A 20,777-nucleotide genomic window follows, 5' to 3' on the forward strand; every position below is an offset into this window, starting at 1 on the left:
CTTTTCTCCTAGTCTGTGGCTTGTCTCTTCATACTCTTAACAGTGTCCATCCAAGAACAGAATATTTAACTTTGATGTGCAAATTATCCTTTTACAGATCTTGCATTTGGTGACTTATCTAAGAAATCTTTACCTAACTCAGACCACAAAGATTTTTCATCTATGTTTTCTTCTAGAAATTTTGTCTTTAGGTTTGATATTTAGATCTTCCATTTTAAGTTGATTTTTATGTATGCTAAGAGGTTTGAAGTTCTTTTGTTTTGTTTTGTTTTTAAACATGGATATGTAATTGTTCCAGCAACTGGAAAGGACTAGCCTTTTTGCAATGAACTGCCTTCTCACTGTTGTCAATAATCAATTGTCCATATATGTGTGAATTTATTTCTGGACTCTATTTTGCTCTAATCTACACATCTATCTTGATACCAATTCAATACTTTTTTGACTACTACACCTCTATAATAAATCTTGCGTTCGAGTAGTGTTAATTCTCCAACTTTCTTCTTTGTCGAAGTCCTTCAGACTAGTCTAGAGTCTTCGCACTTCTGTAAGAATTTTAGAATCAGCTTATCAATTCCTGCAAAACTGCCTGCTGAGATTTTTTTAATTAATTAATTTTTATTTATTTTTCGCTGCGTTGGGTCTTTGTTGCTGTGCACAGGCTTCCTCTAGTTGCGGGGTGAGTGGGGGCTACTCTTCATCACTGTGCATGGGCTTCTCACTGTGGTGGCTTCTCTTGTCACGGAGCACAGGCTCTAGACGTGCAGGGTCACTAGTTGTGGCTCGTGGGCTCTAGAGCTCAGGTTCAGTAGGTGTGGCTCACGGTCTTAGCTGCTCCAGAGCTCAGGTTCAGTAGGTGTGGCTCACGGTCTTAGCTGCTCCGCGGCATGTGGGATCTTCCTAGACCAGGGCTCAAACCCATGTCCCCTGCATTGGCAGGTGGATTCTTAACCACTGCACCACCAGGGAAGTCCGGCCTGCTGAGATTCTGATTTGAATTGCAATGAATCTATCAATCACTTTGGAGAGAACGGAGATGCTAACAGTATTGAGTTTTCTGACCCATAAACATGGTGCATCTCTCCATTTACTTGGGGCTCCAATATTTTCATTCATTCATTTATGGCTGTGTTGGGTCTTTGTTGCTGTGCGTGGGCTTTCTCTAGCTGTGGTGAGCGGGGGCTACTCTTCGTTGCGGTGAGCGGGCTTCTCATTGTCATGGCTTCTCTTGTTGTGGAGCATGGGCTTTAGGCGTGCAGGCTTCAGTACTTGTGGCACATGGGCTCAGTAGTTGTGGCTTGTGGGCTCTAGAGCTCAGGCTCAGTAGTTGTGATACAAGGGCTTAGTTGCTCCGCAGCATGTTGGATCTTCCCGGGCCAGGGCGCAAACCTGTGTTCCTTGCACTGGCAGGCGGATTCTTAACCACTGGACCACCAGGGAAGCCCTGGGGCTCCATTATTCTCTCTCAACGATGTTTTGCAGTTTTCAGTATACAGGTCTTGCCCTTGTATTGTCAATTCTATCGCTAAGTATTTCATACGTTTTGGTGCTACTGTAAATGGTATTGCTTTTTTTCCCCTCTAAATTTCAGTTTCTGATTGCTTAATATGTAGAAATACAATTGACTTTTGCATACTGATCTTGTACTCTGCAGCCTTGCTAAATTTATCAGCTCTAGTAGCTTCTATGGAGCTTCCATCAAATTTTCTACATCAGTGATCATCTGTCTGTGAATAAACAGTTTTACTTCTTCCTTTCCAATTTGGATTATTGCCTTTTATTTATTTTTCTTGCCTTACTGCACTGGATAGGATGTCTAGCATAATGGCAGGTACTGCAATAAGGATGAAGAATATTAGAAATAAGACCTGTTGAATATATTCATTACAATGGTTAGAATAGTATAATGACCTGCTGATGGTGGCATGACATTTTTATGGATGATCAAATATACCACAACTGAAAGAAGAACAGCAAACCTAGTACTAATTTTCTACTCTCAATACTTCCCCACCGAAAATACACCTGGAAGGTTGAGTAAGTTGCTACAGAAATGGAGAAGATGCCATATAAACAAACCAAGGCATGTAGGGCCCTGTTTGTCAACTTTTCTTAAGTCAGTCACCTAACTATGGAAACTACCTAACAAGTTAGAGATATAATAATGTATGGTGTCTGAGGGCTCCAACATTTCCTTCCACCTAACTAATGAGAACAGTTACTTGGAAAGTGTATTTATTAAAATCACTGGACTAAGAGTGCAGCTATCAAAAAGATTTTTGTAACCTTGTGGAAGTAGATGAGCTAAAAAAAAGTTTTAGCACAAACAGCTTTCTAAAGATAATCTTGGCATTAAGCAGAGTATTTGGTATTTTTTCAGTAAATGCTCTAATGCTTGCAAGTATATCTGTGTAGAAAACATTTTTTTCTCCAGAGCTCTTATAAGCACTCAAGACAGCATAAGAAGCAAATTAGTAGAACAGCAACTTTTTACTTTAAAGATGGCAAAATGTGTATTTTATCAGGCTAATGCCAAATTTAACACCATTATTTACTTTGCTGACTTTTTAGAAAAAGGATACAAAACATAAAATAGTCATTCTGGTAATGACGTCATCTTCAGTTTCTACTGGTAGCTTCAAGGGTTCCAGAGAGCCAAAGTTTACTCCAAACAAACTTAAAATACTACGAATAATGCTGAGTTTATAAGCAGTAATAAAGAACAAATAATAAGATGTGCACTACATGTCATACAGGAGAAAAAAATCAAAGATACTATGTAACTCATAAATTCAACATTTACTCAATACCTACTAGGATTCAGGCAGTATAAGGTCAAGGGAAAAAAGATAGCAGTCCCCAGGTCTAATATGGGATGGGAGTAGAGTGAAGGCAGAAGAGGGTTATAACAGAAAGTGACAAAGAAGGCTTCACAGAGGTGCCTGTTGTAATCTAGGAAGGAAAAAAACTGGTTGCCAGGGGAAGTAAAACACTGGATCAAAACAGACTCTAATGGCTGAAGACACAATTTAAAAATAGAATCTCCAAAGATAAGCATATCACCTGGCCAGAACAATTTAACCTAAAAACATATGAGGAAATCATTTTGTATTAGAAAAGGATACTAATAAATATCTTAAACAAAAATCTCTATAACCAAAAGATTTAGATTCAAGTGAGAAACTCCCATGGCAAACACAGCATAAGAGAAGTAACGATTATAACAGCAACCACAATAAACACACAGAACTTACTATGCTCCAGGTACCCAACTCTTTACATACATTAACTCATGAAATCCTAACCACAATCTTCTAAGGTATGTGCTATCTTATCCTCATTTTACAGACAAGAAAGTTGAGGCTCAGAGAAGTTAAGTAACTTACCAAAGTTTAAACAGGTAGGTACAGAGTATATACATACTTGAACTTGGATCTATAGGTTACAGGTATTTTGACAGCAGATAGAAGGTATTTATAAGACACTTCACTTCCAAATACAGGTAACTTTTACTAGAATGATATTAGATTATCCAAGTGAATGAACAAACTCCGTCGATGTCCAAAGCAACTTGCTTTAAATAATATGGTTTTGTAATTTTTTTTAATAATGAATTGTCTGAATATAGAACTTTGGAAAAAGAATACTGAGACCAAGCTAAAAAGATGAGTGTTGTTTACAAATGATTCATTTGGGGGCAACTTTAAATTCATTAAGCAACAAGGATAATGATAAGAAAACTGGCTGGTAAAAAGTACTGTACATGAATTATGAAAATATTTTGAAATTACATATTTGTTCACATATATGGAGGAACTGGAGGATTGTGATCAACAAAAAACTGGCTGGAAAGACAGGAAAAAATTAAGGAAACACTCCCATTTACCACTGCAACAAAAAGAATAAAATACCTAGGAATAAACCTACCTAAGGAGACAAAAGACCTGTATGCAGAAAACTATAAGAAACTGATGAAAGACATTAAAGACGATACAGATGAAGAGATATACCATGTTCCTGGACTGGAAGAATCAACATTGAAAATGACTATACTACCCAAAGCAATCTACAGATTCAATGCAATCCCTGTCAAACTACCAATGGCATTTTTCACAGAACTAGAACAAAAAATTGCACAATTTGTATGGAAACACAAAAGACCCCAAACAGCCAAAACAATCTTGAGAAAGAAAAATGGAGCTGGAGAAATCAGGCTCCCTGACTTCAGACTATACTACAAAGCTACAGTAATCAAGATAGTATGGTACTGGCACAAAAACAGAAATATAGATCAATGGAACAGGACAGAAAGCCCAGAGAGAAACCCACCCACATATCTTTGATAAAGGAGGCAAGAATATACAATGGAGAAGAGACTGCCTCTTCAATAAGTGGTGCTGGGAAAACTGGACACCTACATGTAAAAGAATGAACTTAGAACACTCCTTAACACCATACACAAAAATAAACTCCAAATGGATTAAAGGCCTAAATGTAAGGCCAGACACTACAAAACTCTTAGAGGAAAACACAGGCAGAACACTCTATGACATAAATCACAGCAAGATCCTTTTTGACCCACCTCCTAGAGAAATGGAAATAAAAACAAAAATAAACAAATGGGACCTAATGAAACTTAAAAGCTTTTGCACAGCAAAGGAAATCTTAAACAAGACGAAAAGACAACCCTCAGGATGGGAGAAAATATTTGCAAACGAAGCAACCGACAAAGGATTAGTCTCCAAAACTTACAAGCAGCTCATGCAGCTCAATATCAAAAAACAAACAACCCAATCCAAAAATGGGCAGAAGACCTAAATACACATTTCTCCAAAGAAGATATACAGATTGCCAACAAACACGTGAAAGGATGCTCAACATCACTTATAATTAGAGAAATGCAAATCAAAACTACAATGAGGTATCACCTCACACCAATCAGAATGGCCATCATCAAAAAATCTACAAATAAATGCTGGAGAGGGTGTGGAGAAAAGGGAACCCTCTTGCACTGTTGGTGGGAATATAAATTGATACAGCCACTATGGAGAACAGTATGGAGGTTCCTTAAAAAGCTAAAAATAGAACTGCCTTACAACCCAGCAATCCCACTACTGGGCATATACCCTGAGAAAACCATAAATCAAAAAGAGTCATGTACCACAAAGTTCACTGCAGCTCTATTTACAACAGGCAGGACATGGAAGCAACCTAAGTGTCCATCAACAGATGAATGGATAAAGAAGATGTGGCACATATATACAATGGAATATTACTCAGCCATAAAAAGAAATGAAATTGAGTTATTTGTAGTGAGGTGGATGGACCTAGAGTCTGTCATACAGAGTGAAGTAAGTCAGAAAGAGAAAAACAAATACCATAGGCTAACACATATATATGGAATCTAAAAAAAAAAAAAAAAAAAAAGGTTCTGATGAACCTAGAGGCAGGACAGGAACAACGACACAGACGTAGAGAATGTACTTGAGGACATGGGGAGGGGGAAGGGCAAGCTGGGACGATGTGAGAGAGTGGCATGGACATATATACACTACCAAATGTAAAATAGATAGCTAGTGGGAAGCAGCTGCATAGGACAGGGAGATCAGTTCGGTGGTTTGTGACCACCTAGAAGGGTGGGATAGGGAGGGTGGGCGGGAGACGCAAGAGGGAAGACATATGGGAACATATGTATATGTATAACTGATTCACTATGTTATAAAGCAGAAACTAACACACCATTGTAAAGCAATTACACTCCAATAAAGATGTTAAAACAAAAAACAGACAGGAAAGATTACTCATAGGAAGTGTAATATTATTGTTTATTAGCTTTAAATAATTTAAGAGATTAGAAAATGGAATAAAAATGTAGTTTACACAACAGTATGAATGACTGCTATTGACAGTATTACTTACCACTTGCTGAGCACCTAGCATGTTCCAGAGACTATGCAAAAGATTTCACATTTCTCATTTAATTTTGAAAGGTGTGTATTATTATCCAGACACACAGGTGTAGGGTGGTACTAAGAGTTGTCAAGTAACTTGCCTGAGGTCACACAGATCGAAAGTGGGGGAACTGAAGCTGATTTTTATGGTCCCCTCAAAGCCATGTGCCTTGTAGACAGAATAGTATGTAAGCAACATTTATAAGCTTCCTCGATACACAGCTCAACTTTTACGGAAGCTACAATATAATACGCAAGTTATTAAAGAAAATATTTTGATGTCAATAAATGTATATAAATCATGTGGGTTTGGAATGGAGGATTTTTTTTAAGGCCCTGTCTCAACACCCAAAATTTTTAAATTGCCGTAACTTCTCAACCTAAATAAGTATTTCCATTGCCACAGAGGTCTAATGATCATTCCTGTAAAAGCAAGTAAATGACTGCAGGGGGAGGGCAGAAAGGAGGCCCAAACATGAAGAACCACAGTGTTGGGTCTCAACCGATGTGACAGAGCTTTTAAGACTAAAAAAAGCAGGCGGCCATACTTTACTTGGTGTTTGCTTACTTAATCACTATTCCAAGTCCTGTTTCCATTTTCTTTTCAAATAAAAAACGAAATTTTCAGATGCATCCATGCACATTTGCTTATATCTCATGTAAATGAGACATTTCAAGTAACGAAAATGGCAGTCAGAAATGTTCTTAGTTTCACTTTTGCGGTTTTTCTTGAGGAAAGTTTCCTTAACATAGGATGACTGGAAACGATTTCTAGTAGCTTATTGAGAAAATTTAATTTTGAAATCATTTTAGACTTACAGAAAATGTGCAAAAATAGTAGAGGTCCCATACACCCTTTACCCAGCCTCCTCTACTGTTGACATTTTACATAACCCAAGTATAATGATGAAAACAGGAAATGAAAATAGGTACAATACTCCTAAGATACAGACCTTAATTGAATTTCACCATTCACACTGTTTAAAGGTGTGTGAATTTTCAACATCAGGCCTGATTTATTTTTCAACTAATGATATTTCTATTATCCAGTAGGATATTATGAGGAATCCTGAATACTTAGTGGTGGCGCTACAAAAACAATCAGATTGTTCTAATTTCCCAAGTGATTCTTCACTCAGAGCTCAAGGGCCATCAGAGGAAGAAGGCATGAAGTACTTTCAAGGCTCCTCCACACACACCCCCGCCAGGGTTACAGCTATTAGCACCAGTATTCATTCAGAGGACAGAGAGCAAACACCAGGCCCGATACTCGGAAATGGCTAGGAGTCCAAGCCTGAGCCAAGTGCCTTTCAAGTACGGCATGAAGAGAAGGCTTTGTTACTTTAAAAGACCCACCCAAATGTGCACGGTTGTCTTATGAACGAACAACAAATTGAAAATAAGCGTTTTGGCTTCACTGCAGGGAAACTTAACTTTGGGACTTCTTCAGTTGTTGTACTCAGAAGTAGTTAGGTGGCTTCCAATTGTGTAAGATTACACTTTACCCCATGAGTTTTATGGTACCTTAGTAGGTATCTGTGCTGAATCGTCTCCTCAGTTCCACATGACTGACATCATAATAAATGATGATAATTCATTTAACACAACAGAAAAGACAATCCTCTGTGCAGGTCTCACTGCTGTCTGTCTAGTACCAGAATTTCAGAACACATTAAAGACAGCAGATGATTAATTTCACTCAACTGCCCTCCATACTGTAGGTGATCAAGCTATTGTACAGCTTTGGCACATCCACTTTAAAACATAGTTAGGGCTTCCCTGGTGGCGCAGCGGTTGAGAGTCCGCCTGCCGATGCAGGGGACATGGGTTCATGCCCCGGTCTGGGAAGATCCCACATGCCGCGGCTGGGCCCGTGAGCCATGGCCGCTGAGCCTGTGCGTCCGGAGCCTGTGCTCTGCAATGGGAGAGGCCACAACAGTGAGAGGCCCGCGTACCGCAAAAAAAAAAAACATAGTTAAAGCAACAGCTGCCTATAATTTTATTATTCAATTAACAATTCACAACTGAATAATAAAATTATATTTATAATTTACATTAATGAATTCTCTGTGAAGTACTTATATACAAACATGACTTGAAAAAAGAGATCTCCAGGGCTTCCCTGGTGGCGCAGTGGTTGAGAGTCCGCCTGCCGATGCAGGGGACACGGGTTCGTGCCCCGGTCCGGGAAGATCCCACATGCCGCAGAGCAACTGGGCCTGTGAGCCATGGCCGCTGGGCCTGCGCGTCCAGAGCCTGTGCTCCGCAACGGGAGGGGTCACAACAGTGAGAGGCCCGGGTACCACAAAAAAAAAAAGAGATTTCCAGGACTTCCCTGGTGGCGCAGTGGTTAAGAATCCACCTGCCAATGCACGGGACACGGGTCTGAGCCCTGGTCCGGGAAGATCCCACATGCTGCAGAGCAACTAAGCCCGTGAGCCACAACTACTGAGCCTTGCGCTCTAGAGCCCGCGAGCCACAACTACTGAGCCCACATGCCACAACTACTGAAGCCTGAGTGCTTAGAGCCCGTGCTCCTCAACAAGAGAAGCCACTGCAATGAGAAGCCCACACACCCTAACAAAGAGTAGCCCCCGCTCACCACAACTAGAGAAAGCCCGCAGGCAGCAATGAAGACCCAACGCAGGCAAAAGTTTTAAAAAATAAAAAAATAAATTTTTATAAATAAATAAATAAATAAATATGGGATTTCCAAAGCAAAGTTTTAAAATGAAAAGAATAATGAATACAATTGGGAGCCACAAGTAAGCTTTCACTTCTGCCCTACCATGGCTGGAGCAATATACGCAAGTGGCTAAAGGGCTAAAATGGATTCCTCTTAAACCGATAATAAGAGTTCGTAAGAAATTTTTTAATGAATGATTGTGCTGGTAAATATTGGGTTGGCCAAAAACTTCTTTTGGGTTTTTCCTTAAGATGGTACAGAAAAACCCAAATGAACTTTTTGGCCAACCCAATATAAGAAATTTCATTTATTCTTGAGCAAACGTAAGATGGGCTCAAATGCTGAGTTTGCTTAGTAATATTTAGGTTTTACAATTACAAAGTAATATTTTTGGATATGTGTGCCTAGGTTTTATTTGGGAGGTATTTATTCTGATTGGAGGGATGTCTGAGCTTTCTGGATCTGTGGTTTGATGTCTTTTATTAGTTTGGGTAGGGGCAAAAGGTATCTAAACTGAGTAACAGTTATTATTATAACTGATGCTCGTGATACAAATTTTAAGTCAACAAGAAAAGGTGTGATTACTTTTAATACTTCTGCCTGGAAAGACACACTTGGTTTGCTATGTTTAAGTATGTAACATTCTTTTTAAAAGATTTTTATAAAAATGGTTCAAATGGAAGAACTGGGGGACTTACACCAACAAGCTCCATTTATCCAGAAACAGGTACACTGACAAGCCACTATCCTCAAAAGTACCAAAAAATATGTATAATAAGGACTCACTTCTTTTCATTAACCTGCAAAAACTCGCTCATCTGACCCCTGATTCAACAGGATAGGGACTTCATTACCTTCACCTCTGGAGTCTCACAGGGCCTTGCACAATTCCTTATACATAGAAGGCAGGCAAATATTTGGAACCGATATGAATACCTATAATGTAAGTAGTGTTGGATAATTTTACCCTTGTGTAGAGAAGGAGGAAAACATCAACTGGCCAGACATCATAATCCCAAGTTGTCCTTTGTGGCTCAGGAAAGAACCGTATAAACCAGGAACAGCTAACAGGTTCCAGCTCAAGGATGAACATTTACTTAACTGGACAAGGCCTTCTAGTGAGCTGGGCGGAGATAGTTACAAGGCTTGGTTGAGGTTCAGCTGGAAGGAGGGCCAGGATCACCCAGGGATGACAGAGTGAAACCAGGGCAGCACTAACAGTATCCTATCACATATTTACACCAGACACACTAAACTGACACCAAAAACACTCAAGAATACCCAGGAAGCAGGTCTAAAGGACAAACAGAAACAAAGCTAACTCCTTTTCTCCCCATTTTTTAAAGGAGATTACGTGTGAATCTGTACATGGCTCCCTGGAAATCAAATACTAGCACAGTTTTGTATCTCCAAAGGAACTGGGCATCATTATAGGCATTTTTTTAAAGTGCACAAGTGGGACTTAATGAAACTTCAAAGCTTTTGCACAGCAAAGGAAACCATAAACACCACCAAAAGACAACCCTCAGAATGGGAGAAAATATTTGCAAATGAAGCAACTGACAAAAGATTAATCTCCAAAATTTACAAGCAGCTCATGCAGCTCAAAAACAAAAAAACAAACAACCCAATCCAAAAATGGGCAGAAGACCTAAATAGACATTTCTCCAAAGAAGATATACAGACTGCCAACACACACATGAAAGAATGCTCAACATCATTAATCGTTAGAGAAGTGCAAATCAAAACTACAATGAGATATCATCTCACACCAGTCAGAATGGCCAACATCAAAAAATCTACAAACAATAAATGCTGGAGAGGGTGTGGAGAAAAGGGAACACTCTTGCACTGTTGGTGGGAATGTAAATTGATACAGCCACTATGGAGAACAGTATGGAGGTTCCTTAAAAAACTACAAATAGAACTACCATACAACCCAGAAATCCCACTACTGGGCATATACACTGAGAAAACCAGAATTCACAAAGAGTCATGTACCAAAATGTTCATTGCAGCTCTATTTACAATAGCCAGGACATGGAAGCAACCTAAGTGTCCATCGGCATATGAATGGATAAAGAAGATGTGGCACATATACACAATGGAATATTACTCAGCCATAAAAAGAAACGAAATTGAGTTATTTGTAGTGAGGTAGATGGACCTAGAGTCTGTCACACAGAGTGAAGTAAGTCAGAAAGAGAAAATGAAATACCGTACACTAACACACATATATGGAATCTAAGAAAAAAAAAAAAAGGTCATGAAGAACCTAGGGGCAAGATGGGAATAAAGACACAGACCTACTAGAGAATGGACTTGAGGACATGGGGAGGGGGAAGGGTAAGCTGTGACAAAGTGAGAGGATGGCATGGACATATATACACTACCAAACGTAAAATAGATAGCTAGTGGGAAGCAGCCACATAGCACAGGGAGATCAGCTCGGTGCTTTGTGACCACCTAGAGGGGTGGGATAGGGAGGGTAGGAGGGAGGGAGAAGCAAAAGGGAAGAGATATGGGAACATATGTATATGTATAACTGATTCACTTTGTTATAAAGCAGAAAGTAACACATCATTGTAAAGCAATTATACTCCAATAAAGATGTTTAAAAAATAAATAAATAAATAAAAAGTGCTTTTTAATATATATTTGTTTGATAATCTGATTAAAATAAAGTGTGTTTAATTCCTTTCTCACACTTTGTCTCAGCCAAAAAAAGTCAATTTGATTCATCACAGGAATGTTGTATCTGAATGAGCATATTTACCTCATTTTGCTCACAAACTTGCATAAACAGAAGAGAAACATCCAAAAGAAGATGACAAAGGAGGAATCCTGGTGTGCATTTTATTGTTTTTTGACAAAGGACCCTAACCCACTAGCCTGTGGGACCCATGAGGCAAGGTTAAATCTTAACCCGGTTGAAAGTAATGGAACCTGCAAGGAACATATTAGGTGTTGTTACTGCTTTGGCTTCACAACTGTAACTACAGCAGGACACCAGGCAGCTGAGTACACCGGTCCAAAGGAGGAGATGGGAGAAGGATCCAGAGCCTCAGAAGTGACACCCTTTCCATCCATCCTGTCAGGCTTTGCTACACATCCTTCCTTCCTTACTTAGTTTTCTTTGCCATCTCTTTTTAACTATCTGTCTTTAAGAATTCTAAAGTTCTCATATTTTTTAAATTGTTAAAAAAGATGTCTGCTTCATTATAATGACATTTTGCTAAAATCCTAATCAGCATCTCAGACTCTGACTTTGCTGGAGATCTGGACATAAAATATTTTGCTCTTATTTTTAGGAGTTTTCTTCCATCTTGACATGCTGTATTTAATTTAGGGGACAAACAGTGCAGTAAAAATCACAATCATTTTTACTCTGTTATCATTCCCTTCTCAATCTTTAATATGCCTTCACAGGAATCTATGTTCTGATCAAACATGTCTGTGCAGATACCAGATTGTCCCAGTCTCATGAAATGGTGCAGTGGAGACCCTGAGCATGAGCACCTTCTAAATTACTATCATTTTGTTCATATACTAAAGGTATGGGAGAATGTTGCGGATGGAGTGATAAAAGACACTTTAACTATTATTAAAATAAGAATCAGGACTTCCCTGGTGGCGCAGTGATTAAGAATCCTCCTGCCAATGCAGGGGACATGGGTTCAAGCCCTGGTCCAGGAAGATTCCACATGCCGCGTACCAACTAAGCCCGTGTGCCACAACTACTGAGACCGCAAGCCACAACTACTGAAGCCCACGCGCCTAGAGCCTGTGCTCCGCAACCAAAGAAGCCACCACAATGAGAAGCCCACGCACCGCAACAAAGAGGAAGTTGGTCATGTGAGGCTGTAACTCAGAGCAAGTGGTCCACGACAGAGCTTTAAACGTGCAAGTCAGCCATATACACAGGGTATTCAAAGCCAAGGGACAACATGAAATAATAAGCTTTGGTTATTTGTCAGATAAGAGAACCATGTAATCTATCGTGTTTCTCTTCTTGTTGGGCTACTAGAAAAGTTCCAAACTCAATATAAATCTTAAAGGAAAATGATCTTCTCAGAGGTTCTGGATATGATGATCTACCCCTTTTACTTCCCCTCCTCTTTATGGTGTTTAGTCTTCTTTCATCTAAATCTTTTTTGTAAGCATATGTACTATTAAAAAAAAAAAGAAAACATAAGAAATGAGGTAGTGAAATGACATGATTTGGGGAGTCAGGGGGGCTGGCTCCCACAGTGCCTTGGGTGGTCTTCAATTACAGACACGTTACCTTGGAGTTATCTGTGGGTATGTGCTTCTCTGATAGAGTAAAAACTCCTCAAGGGCATCAGCTACATCTTACTCATCTTTGAATTGCTGTGAAATGAAAGTGTCTAACTCACAGCAGGCAGGCAATACATGTACACTAACGGCATCTGTCACTTTTCTATAAATAGAAGGGGTTCAGGCCTTATCAGAATGTGCTAAAGCTCAGTTCTAAGATGTTTTCAATGCAATACAGTACACGAATAAATACCAATCAGCCATACAGACAAATGTTAGCTATAAGGGTAAACCTTCAGGGTCTGGATCGGAAGACTTCAAGCACGAGAAAAAAACTGAGCTGGCTTTAAAAGATGCGTAGCATTCGATCCGTGAAAGCCCATTGCAGAAGGAAGCCAAAGAAAAGGGGCAGTAAGGAGGCTATTCTGGTTGGAAGGAAAGGAAGGAAAGGAGGGAAAGCAAAAAAAAAAAAAGTGTAAGGGGAAGGGAGATGGAAAAAAACAGTTAAGGACACAGTATGGACATCCCTGAGTGCCAACAACTTCATGCTTTAGAGTTTTAGAAAGTTATACATTTCTGGGAACTTCAAAGAGATGTTTAAGGAAGATCACACAAATTCAATGTGTAGAACAGATGAGTGTTAACTAAGTCCAGGCATAAGTTAGTAAGAATCTGATTAAAAAAAAAAAAAAAAAAGGAGGCCACAGGTTTCAAAAAGTCAGAGTGAACACAACTTGGTGAGTGATAGACAAAAAGAGGATCAGATTTAACCTGGGATTTGAGACCAAAGGGGTCAGGAGAATAGTAGTATGATTAACAGAAATCAGGGAGACAGCAGGAGGAAGTGATTTTAGAAGGCGATACCATCGATTTTAGGCAAAATAAGTTTAAGATGATAGTGGCCACCCCCCACCTCCAGATTCCCACTCCTTATAGCACAATGTGCACACAATCTGCCGAAGTCCTTGCTGAGAAAATTTTTTCTTAGCAGTATTTCCACATAAACATAATAGAGAAACCCTTCCATATAATACAGTGTCTCTATGGTTGCAGAAGCAAATGTAAATGGATAAACTCATAAATACAAAAATAAAAGACATGCCAAAAATTGTCTGCTTTTACAAAGCACTGTGGTTTCACATTTGGATGTTTAAAAAAAAACAACACACTATTATACGAAAAGATGCTCAATATTATTTAGCCCTGAGAGAACTGCAAATTAAAACCACAATGAGATACCAGTACACAACTATCAGAATGGTAAAGTTTTATTTAATCTAATAATAACAAACAATGACATGGATGCAGAGCAACTGGAACTCTCACACATTGCTGGAAAATGGGACAGCCACCTTGGAAAACACTGTGACAGTTTCTTATAAATTAAACTTATATTTTCCCTATGACCCAGCAATCCCATTCCTAGGTACTTACCCAAGAGAAACAAAACCATATATCCATACAAATACCCACGTACAAATATTTGTAGCAGCTTCATCCATAATCATCAACAACTCGAACGTGTATCAACTAGTAACTGGCTAAACAAATTATAGTACGTGTACACAATGAAATGCTACTCAGCACCACTAAGGAGCAAACTACTGGTACGGGATAAAACAGGAATGAATCTCGTCTTTCATATTAAATGAAAGAAGCCAGGAACAAAATACTACACAGTGTGTGACTCTATTTATATGATATTCTGGAAAAGGGTGATGATATTACATTTTGTTTAGGGTGGTAGTCATATTTGTCAAAACCTGTAAAAATGTACACTTAAAAGGAGTTTTCCTGTATGAAGATTATTCCTCAATAAATCCGACAAAAAAAAAAAAACAAACTATGGCATCTTAACATTGGCTCAAAGAAAAGTATTAAAGCTCAGCATTGTTATCTATGATCACTCTGAAAAATTCTAGACATACATACATTCATTCATTTATTTATGGCTGCACTGGGTCTTTGTTGCTGTGCGCAGGCTTTCTCTAGTTGCGGCGAGCGGGGGCTACTCTTCATTGTGGTGCGAGGGCTTCTCGTTGTAGTGGCTTCTCTTGTTGCGGAGCACGGGCTCTAGGCATGTGGGCTCAGTAGTTGTGGCTCACGGGCTCTAGAGCGCAGGCTCAGTAGTTGTGGCGCACGGGCTTACTTGCTCCGCGGCATGTGGGATCTTCCCGGACCAGGGCTCGAACCCGTGTCCCCTGCATCGGCAGGTGGATTCTTTTTTTTTTTTTTTTTTTGGTATGCAGGCCTCTCACCGTTGTGGCCTCTCCCGTTGCGGAGCACAGGCTCCGGATGTGCAGGCTTAGCGGCCATGGCTCACGGGCCCAGCTGCTCCGCGGCATGTGGGATCTTCCCGGACCGGGGCACGAACCCGTGTCCCCTGCATCGGCAGGCGGACTCTCAACCACTGCGCCACCAGGGAAGCCCCAGCAGGCGGATTCTTAACCACTGCGCTACCAAGGAAGCCTAGACATTTCTTAACTAGCTAGCATACTGCAAATGTCCTGAATACTGCAAAGAAACAAATCCCATGCTTTTTCCCTCTTTGGGCCTCAAAACATTCCTGTGCAGAAACTGGGCCTAAGTATCTTAGATACAGTGCAGAAGCCACGTGAATGCTGCTTATTGAGACACTAATCAAGTGAGTCTTGTTTGCTGGACAGCTGTTGCTCCATTGTCTTTTGTCATACACAAAAATAGAGAGGTGTTATGCTTATGGAATGTGACCTTCTCATTGAATAGCTGTTACATCACACCCGGAAACACTGCCAGAGAAATCCATTTTCACCGTGTGCCACACGCAAAACAGTAAAGACAAAAACAAAACAACCATGAAAGATCCCAAAATCTGCATTAAATGAACTGTACTACTCCTTAAAATCAGATCATTTATAAGAAGTATTTCTCAATACTTAATATTGCTGAGTTTATTTTTATGAATAATGTTTTGTCTCATTTTATTATCCTTAGTATGTAACTTCAACAGAATATTTTTCAGAGTCCAAGTAACTGTTATTCTTCCAAAGACATTTTCTTTGAGCACTCCATGATGACTAACGCCATACAATTATGAGAGTAATTCCTTTATTTTTTGTATTATCAAATGCCTACCTAGGTACTTTGCCATTTTACAGTTTGGTCATTTATAAACCATTTTCATTTGAACAAGGGTTTTCAGATTCTTTTGATCACTATCCACAGTGAGAAATACATTTCACATCGCGACCCAGTACACAGACGCATGTATATATGTACACGCAACACTGAAGTTTGACAAAGCAAGACTTAACCTTACCTCATAAGATGCTATTATTTTCCCTTTTGTTGTTGTCTTTAAAATGCTGACAAACACCACATAATTCATACCGTGAGCCGCAATTTTTGAAATCATTGCACCAGGAGATGAAAAACAAATACAATGTCTGCATGTTTTGAACAAAGGCTTTCAAATTTTCATTTAATTGTTTGTTTTTAAACATATGAGTCCAAGGCTGACTCACAACTCCCCACACTCTGCTCCTTCTCACTGAGGGTTCCTAGGCCTGGTGAGCAGGAAAGACAGAAGGGGCCTTCAGAAACCAAGCCCCTCCCCACTCCCACCCACCATTAGATGTGGGCGGGAAGGTCTTGGCCTTCTAGGCCTACAAATATTCAGAGCCTTGCTTTCCTTCCTTTTCCATTTACCCTCACTGTTATTCCTTAACCTCTACACACACACACACACACACACCCCGAAGTGAAATAAAATTCAAGTGGATGGAAAAAAGAGTTACAATACAGAGGAAAGCAAAGTTTTTCCTAAACATCTCAGGATGTCAGTTATGCCTGCTCTGCTTATTTCCCAGACCACAGACACCTAAACAAGTTTAAAACACTGAACTGGCATGTAAATCCCACTCACAAAATATTTCCAACTCCTAACAGTTTTGAGTTTTTAAACCGCTACTCAATATTATATTCTACTATTCCACACCGAAACTACTGGGTATTAATGATCATAAGATAATTAGAGAGACGTTTTATATGAAGATTGGAAAACTTACTTTTAAGGACTCCCACAGGGGAAACTGGACCAATGAGAAAGGAATCTGAAGAGAAAAAAAAAAAAAAATCAAACAAATTAGGCAGGAAAGATCAGTTTGCTTAGCATGACTATATGAACCTATAATTATTATTCAGAAACATTATTTCATTTTAACTTTATGTACATAATAAAGCTACCATTAAATTTATAAGTACAGGATGCATAGTTTTTAGAAACAGAGTTAAACGGTAACTGCCTGTAAAATCTACTAAGTTTTTCAGCCCAAGGGACATAAAATGATGCCCTCTTGAAACTGAAAGAGCAGCTCAATATGAAGAGTGTCAGGCTGCTTAAAGAAATGAGAAAATAAGTGTTTTCCATCACAGGTAATGAAGACTTTAAAGATGTGACATTTTCCCGCTTAAGAGTTTGAGCTGTCTGCTGCTCAGCGGGCCACGTGTCAGGGTTGAAAAGAGAAGCAGGGAGGCGGAGAAAGAGTGGGGGAGCGGGGAGCACAGGAACGGGGTAGTGGAGGAAAGGAGGGGAAGGGGAGGAAAGGAGGGGAAGGGGAGGAAAGGAGGGGAAGGGGAGGAAAGGAGAAAGGGAAGAGCGGAAAAGGGGAGGAGGGGAGAGAGAAGGAAAGGAGAGGGAGAGAGGAGAGGGAGAGGAGTGAGGAAGGACAGAGGGGACAAGGCAGGTGGCTGGGAGGAGAGAAAGAAGAGGAAGCAGACAGAGCCACTTGCAGGAGGAAGCTGAGAAGCAAGGTCTGGGGACAGAACACGGGCGTGGGAAGGAAGGAAGGGCTTCTCAATGTGGAGGAGTGAGGGCTCTAAACAGTTGGGCCTGACAGCCGGATTTAGTCTCAAGCTTGGGCAGGGAGAAGAGTCATCTCCAGCAGTGAAGACAATCAGCATTCTTAGACTAAGGATTTACAATTAGCTGTACAGCAATAAGCTAGAATTGTTACCAAGCACCTTTCACATGCCAGGCACTGTGCCCATCAGCACTTCATAGCTTTTATTTCACCGAATCCTCACAACAACCCTGTAAGATGGGTATTATTACCATCCCCATTTTACAGATCAAGAAATGGAGGTTCAGAGATGCTGTTTAACTTGCCTAAAGCACACAGGAAGTAAAAAGCCCAGACAATCTGACTACAGGCCCCTGTCTGACTACTAGTCTACCTAAAAGACATCTTATTGGATTTGCCTGCATATAAATTCACCCCCAGTATAATCTATGTGCTTTTAATTAAACTTTCTAAAATTCTAAATAGAACCCCACCCTCCATATTTCCTAAAGTAAAAATACCTGGGCTTCCCTGGTGGCACAGTGGTTAAGAATCTGCCTGCCAATGCAGGGGACATGGGTTCAAGCCCTGATCCGGGAAGATCCCACATACCACAGAGCAACTAAGCCCATGAGACACAACTACTGAGCCGGCGTGCCTAGAGTCCGTGCTCCACAACAAGAGAAGCCACCGCAGTGAGGAGTCCCTGCTCCCGCAACTACAGAAAGCCCGTGGGCAGCAACGAAGATCCAACGCAGCCAAAATAAATAAATAAAATTTATAAAAAAAAAGTAAAAAGTAAAAATACCTGAACTCCAGGGGACCCTACTCACTAGCCTAGGTAATAATATCCACACACTATCCACTGGGCCTACATAAGGGATGATGCTGCTCAAGCAGGTCGTGGCCCCAGTATAGTTGCTCTGTATCCAGTTCAGTTGTAAGTGAAAAGTAAATGTGGACTTTGATCAAAAACAATATGCATAGGGGTATGTGAGTGTAAGTGAGTGTGTGTGTCTGTGTGTATGTGTCAGAGACCACAATGTTGAAGGGATTAATGGGTATTTACCTTCCCATGAATTAAGAGCACTAAATTACTTCCGAAATATTTATATTTAACCAGAAATTAAGAGTCTAGCATCATCTGTCTTATTCTGCTGGAAGAAATGATGGCCCTGGGCTTGACAGTAGTCACAGAAAGAAAAATCTGACTTCCATTCAGGCAGGAAATGGCAGTGAGAGAAGGAAGAAAAAGAAAAATCAATGTCAATAAACTAGTTTAAGTTGACAAACTAAAATCTCACGGAATATTGTCATCTTCATAAATAAGCAAGCGCCCCATCCTGTACATCAAAGTTCCATAATAGGAGACAAACTTAGTTGAGTTTTTTTGTCACCAAAACATGAAAGCATCTGACACTGTCCATTCTGACACTAAAATGCTGTATTTTCAATTAAATTATCAAAACCCAAAAGATGGACTGTAGTTTTCATTTCTTTTTTTGGCTGCGCTGCATGCTTGTGGGATATTAGTTCCCCAGCCAGGGATCAAACCTGGGACCCCTGCAGTGGAAGTGATGAGTCCTAACCACTGGACTGCCATTTTTTAAAATTTGTAAGATGTAATAAAATACCAAAGAGGACTAACGTTTAGTGAGATTAGAGATGACTTTAATTTTCTTCTTTGTACTGTCTCCTCCCAACTGTAAATATGTCACATTTTAACAAGAATGTAAATACTTCACATTTTTTAAACATCTTTATTGGAGTATAATTGCTTTACATTGCTGTGTAAATTTCTGCTGTATAACAAAGTGAATCAGCTATACGTATACTTATATCCCCATATCCCCTCCCTCTTGCATCTCCCTCTCACCCTCCCTATCCCACCCCTCTAGGTGGTCACAAAGCACCGAGCTGATCTCCCTGTGCTATGCGGCTGCTTCCCACTAGCTATCTATTTTATATTTGGTAGTGTGTTTATGTCAATGCCACTCTCTCACTTCGCCCCAGCTTACCCTTCCCCTGCCCCGTGTCCTTAAGTCCATTCTCTACATCTGTGTCTTTATTCCTGTCCTGCCCCTAGGTTCTTCAGAACAAATTTTTTTTTTTTAGATTCCATATATATGTGTTAGCATACAATATTTGTTTTTCTCTTTCTGACTTACTTCACTCTGTATGACAGACTCTAGGTCCATCTACCTCACTACAAATAACTCAATTCCATTTCTTTTTATGGTTGAGTAATATTCCATTGTATATATGTGCCACATCTTCTTTATCCATTCATCTCTCGATGGACACTTAGGTTGCTTCCATGTCCTGGCTATTGTAAACAGTGCTGCAATGAACATTGTGGTGCGTGACTCTTTTTTTTTTTTTTTTTTTTTTTTGCAGTACGCAGGCCTCTCACTGTTGTGGCCTCTCCCGTTGCGGAGCACAGGCTCAGCGGCCATGGCTCACGGGCCCAGCCACTCCGCGGCATGTGGGATCTTCCCAGACTGGGGCACGAACCCGTGTCCCCTGCATCGGCAGGCGGACTCACAACCACTGCGCCACCAGGGGAGCCCACGTGACTCTTTTTGAATTATGGTTTTCTCAGGGTATATGCCAGGTAGTGGGATTGCTGGGTCATATGGTAGTTCTATCTTTAGTTTTTTAAGGAACCTCCATACTGTTTTCCATATGCCTGTATCAATTTACATTTCCACCAAAAGTGCAAGAGGGTTCCCTCTTCTCTACACCCTTTCCAGCATATTTTGTTTGTAGATTTTTTGATGATGGCCATTCTGACCAGTGTGAGGTGATATCTCACTGTAGTTTTTTTTGTTTTGTTTTTGTTTTGTGGTATGCAGGCCTCTCACTGTTGTGGCCTCTCTCGCTGTGGAGCACAGGCTCTGGACGCGCAGACCCAGCGGCCAAGGCCCACGGGACCAGCCACTCCACGGCATGTGGGATCCTCCCGGACCGGGGCACAAACCCGCATCCCCTGCATCGGAAGGCGGACCCTCAACCACTGCGCAACCAGGAAAGCCCTCTCAC

At 40.3% G+C, this 20,777-nt stretch overlaps 1 protein-coding gene across 6 annotated transcripts in view; it reads right to left on the reverse strand.

The window, feature by feature from the left end:
- SLC25A26 (solute carrier family 25 member 26) overlaps positions 1–20,777 on the reverse strand; it is a 138,209-nt gene that overhangs the window by 12,898 nt on the left and 104,534 nt on the right. For all 6 annotated transcript variants that reach the window (XR_004482363.2, XM_033424790.2, XM_004267998.4 and 3 more), the window contains one exon: positions 16,962–17,006. Coding sequence is in view for 5 of the 6 variants with exons in the window: in XM_033424790.2 (XP_033280681.1) it covers positions 16,962–17,006 (45 nt within the window). In the remaining variant the exon portion in view is untranslated. The remainder of the gene's footprint in view (positions 1–16,961; positions 17,007–20,777) is intronic.

The sequence above is a fragment of the Orcinus orca genome, chromosome 10, assembly GCF_937001465.1.
Source record: "Orcinus orca chromosome 10, mOrcOrc1.1, whole genome shotgun sequence".
NCBI lineage: Eukaryota > Metazoa > Chordata > Mammalia > Artiodactyla > Delphinidae > Orcinus > Orcinus orca.